The sequence below is a fragment of the Sinocyclocheilus grahami genome, unplaced genomic scaffold (genome assembly GCF_001515645.1).
Source record: "Sinocyclocheilus grahami isolate Dianchi unplaced genomic scaffold, SAMN03320097.WGS_v1.1 scaffold822.1, whole genome shotgun sequence".
NCBI lineage: Eukaryota > Metazoa > Chordata > Actinopteri > Cypriniformes > Cyprinidae > Sinocyclocheilus > Sinocyclocheilus grahami.
Window position 1 is genome coordinate 7,695 of NW_015506001.1, and position 4,204 is coordinate 11,898.

At 40.6% G+C, this 4,204-nt stretch overlaps 1 protein-coding gene across 1 annotated transcript in view; it reads left to right on the forward strand.

Annotated features, from left to right (window-relative positions):
* Positions 1–4,204, forward strand: part of LOC107562414 (E3 ubiquitin-protein ligase RNF123-like) — a 95,171-nt gene that overhangs the window by 1,437 nt on the left and 89,530 nt on the right. Inside the window, exon 2 of the mRNA XM_016247046.1 lies at positions 3,677–3,865. Within this exon, the coding sequence (XP_016102532.1) occupies positions 3,677–3,865 (189 nt within the window). The remainder of the gene's footprint in view (positions 1–3,676; positions 3,866–4,204) is intronic.

Sequence of the window (4,204 nt, forward strand, 5' to 3'; positions counted from 1 at the left end):
CTAGGATTATAGGAATCTTTTAGGATTTTCTAAATTTGCCTCAGACGACCAAATCTTGGCCAAAATCCCACACTGTGAGCCGGACTTGACTCAATCAGAGCCTGTAAATGATTCATAATGACAATGTGCTTATGACTGCCGCTTGATATTTGAACTGAATTAGCCTACCATCATGCATTTTCAGTGTAAAATGAATCTTTGCGTAGTTCAAGTTACTTAAGTTAGCCTTTGAAATATTCATTAGATTTTTTTGGGTTTGATTGTGTCAATAAGAAGTGCCTAACAACAAGACTTCTGCAACTTTTGAAGAAAATGGGAGTGGAGCTTTCCCATGCAAACATCAACGCCACAATGCTAGTGTGCTGCTAATGTGTTTCGAGTGTTTGCTAGGGTGTTGTTAGGCATTTTTTTTGGATATTCTGGGTGGCTAAGTGGTTGTTAGGACTTTATAGATGGTGTTCCAGGGTGATTCTAGAGTGTTGCTGGGCAGTGCTAAGGTGTTCTGATTGGCTGTTGGTGTGTTGATTGGCGGTGCAGTTTCTAAGATGTTTAATGCTTGTTAGAGTGTCATTAGGTGGTTGCTTCAGTTTATTAGATGGATACTAGGGTGTTGTTAGGCAATTGCTATTAAGTAAACTTTAAAGTGATAGTATGCCTTTCTTCCGTAAGCCACATGATTTTAAGTATCATTCATGTTCGTAGTGCAAAAAACGACACCGTTTGCATTTAATTTATGAATAACCAAAGGCTGAAGCCAAACATAACACTATTTTTTTGTTGCCTTGCAAGCACTGGTATTTCCTTCAGGAAATGCAAATGTAGTTTACCAATTCACCACATTAACAACTTCATTCAACTGCACACTAATTTGACAATTTGGACACCATGGAAACAACCTTTTGGGAAGAGCAGCGTGCCTGCCCCTCCTGTGGTAGGGTCATTACTAAACACAGGCTTTAGAGTCTCAGGGGAAGATACAGACGAAAGCAAAACCTCCCTGATCTACAATGGCGGAGAATTAAACCTCAAATGTAAAAGCACTTTCTCACCAGGCTTTCTCTACTCTTAAATCGATGTCTTTCAGGAGAGCCGAAGTGCTGAAATTCTGCTTATTGCAGATTGGACTTTGATTCGTATGCTATGTTTGTCTGGAGGTTTGGCTGGCTCTTAGAAGCGTCTTTCATCTGCGATGCTCCTAGAATTAGGAGGCAGCGGTCTCCAGGGGAGTTTGTGATGTGTTTACGACCTCAGTTTCAGTTAGCGCTAAATTGAAATGAAGGGTAGATGCAGGAAAGATTGATGAGAATGTCTAAGCATCAAGACTTTAAACATAAGTGCACTAAATACAAATGTTTTATGCCTAAAGAAATTAATGGTGCGATGTTGGTGCTTATGGAAAAACCCACCAACACAACACTAGGTGGATGAGGGTGGTTTGCAAGGCCTTGCTATGCAATTGCTATTTAGCACTTTCCCAGGCAGTTATTAGGGTGTTCTGGGTGGATTGCAGGGTGGTTTCTGGTGTGCTGCTATGTGGTTGCAAGGTGGTTGCTGGGGTGTTGCTATGTGGCTGCAGGGTGGTTGCTGGGGTGTTGCTATGTGGTTGCAGGGTGGTTGCTGAGGTGTTACTATGTGATTGCAGGGGGTTTGCTTGAGAATTGCTATGTAATTGCAAGCTGGTTGCTGGGGTGTTGCTATGTGGCTGCAGGGTGTTGCTATGTAGTTGCAGGGGTGTTGCTTTGTGGTTGCAGGGTGTTGCTATGTGGTTGTTGGGTTGTTGCTATGTGGTTGCAGGGTGGTTGAAGGATGATTTGTTTGGGGGTAGCTATGTGATTGCAAGCTGGTTGCTGGGGTGTTGCTATGTGGCTGCAGGGTGTTGCTATGTAGTTGCAGGGGTGTTGCTTTGTGGTTGCAGGGTGTTGCTATGTGGTTGTTGGGTTGTTGCTATGTGGTTGCAGGGTGGTTGAAGGATGATTTGTTTGGGGGTAGCTATGTGATTGCAAGCTGGTTGCTGGGGTGTTGCTATGTGGTTGTGAGGTGTTTCTAGGGTGTTGCTATGTGGTTGTTGGGTTGTTACAGGGGGTTGCTGGGGTGTTGCTATGGGTTTGCAGTGGTGTTACTATGTGGTTGCTGCATGGTTGTGGGTGGGTTGATGGGGTGTTGCTTTGTGTTTGTTGGAGGGTTGCTGGGTGGTTGCTGGGTGATTGCAGGCTGGTTGCTGGGGTGTTGCTATGTGGTAGTTGGGTGGTTGCAGGGGTTGCTGGACTGCTGCTATGTGGTTGCAGGGGGTTGATTGGGTGTTGCAGGCTGGTTGCTGGGGTATTCTGGGTCCTTTGCTAAATTAAAAGCCTATGGTCTTATCCTCAATGTATTGCTGTTCCTCTAATATGAACTTTAATAAGTTGACTGTCATTGGGTCTTATTTTACCTCATTCTGTGCAACAATGCATACAGTCGCAAAAATGAGTTGGGAAAGCTAGTAAATACGAAATAATTGCAATTCTCGGGCAAACCACTATAGAGTTGGTGTCGCTATAGAGTTAGAACCGGTGAATGTGGTTTACATGTTTCATAGAAAGAGAATGATGTGCACCAAATGAGTCGAATACATTAATGGTTGCGGATGAAATAGCTCAACACGAGAGCTAACGCAAATGCAAATGCAATTTGCAATGACATGTGAAATAAAACGTCATCATGTTTTAAAGAAGAGTGGCTTGATTAAGTGGTGGAAATAGCAGATGATGGGCACAGAACAGTGACAAAACTCAGAGACATTAACAGTTACACACAGGTGTAGTGGTGTGAAAACTCTACTATAGGGATGCTTGGATAACTATATAAGAATTCACGTTCATGTTTTTTATTAATGGTTGCGGATGAAATAGCTCAACACGAGAGCTAATGCAATGACATGTGAAATAAAACGTCATCATGTTTTAAAGAAGAGTGGCTTGATTAAGTGGTGGAAATAGCAGATGATGGGCACAGAACAGTGACAAAACTCAGAGACATTAACAGTTACACACAGGTGTAGTGGTGTGAAAACTCTACTATAGGGATGCTTGGATAACTATATAAGAATTCACGTTCATGTTTTTTGAAAATATTTATCTTACAGATCTCAGTTTAAATGCTTCACTTTGTGTTCTATTCTATTAAAATCAATTCTATTCTATTCTGTTCTATCAGTTTAAATGCTTCAGTTTGTTTTTATGTATTTTATCATAAACCTAATAAATAACTGACCTCAAAAAGAAAATTCATGAGTAATATCTGCTTCATTTTTTCATATATTTATTTTATTTTATTTTAATAAATTAAACTTCTGCTTGAGATAAAAAAAAAAAATGTTTAATAGTTTTTCTTGGTAACAAAAAAATGTTGTCTCAGATAACTTAAAATGTGCATCATTTAGTTACATCAAGTGTCAAATCAAATATAAATAGCACATTTAAGTTAAAAGTTTCACACTTTTTTTGTGTGTGTGCTGTACAGGTACTTGTATAAAGAATGTTTTTACTCAGGTGGCTGAAATCTCTGCCCAATAGAGAAAAGTTTTGCTCAGCAAAATAGAGGGAACATTGGACCCATCGGAGTAGTCTCATAATATCTCTTTTGACCTCCCTGTGTCTTCTTATTGTGTCTCTTCATGTCTTCATTTATTTCCTGTCAGATCCAGCAGGCAGCTGAGCGGCCTGAGAGGAATTTCGTGGACACGCGGCAGTTAAAGGTGTGCGCGACCTGTTTTGACCTCTCTGTCAGTCTGTTACGGGTCCTGGAGATGACCATCACTCTAGTGCCGGAAATATTCCTGGACTGGACCCGCCCCTCCGCCGAGCTGCTGCTGCGCCGATTGGCTCAGGTGAGCGTGATTGACAGCTGGGATGTGTTCTGTAAATGCTATTCTAAAGTTTAAAGCAACATTCAAAACTTGCAAGTGCAAAGTGAATAAAATGAAATTTATTTCATGCTCACCATTAACATTTCTCTAAAGCAGTTTCATGCAGAACTCTGAGTTAATGATCCTGTTTGAAGCAATTTGCTATTAAACATTTCTGTTTATTTTCTCAGACTCCCGCAGTGCACAGCTCTGACTTTTTCCAAAACTAAATTATTAACAACAAAAATGTATAACAATAATAATACAATTAACAATACAATTTATGAACCTGTTCAAGAGAGGGTCATAACATGAAAAAAC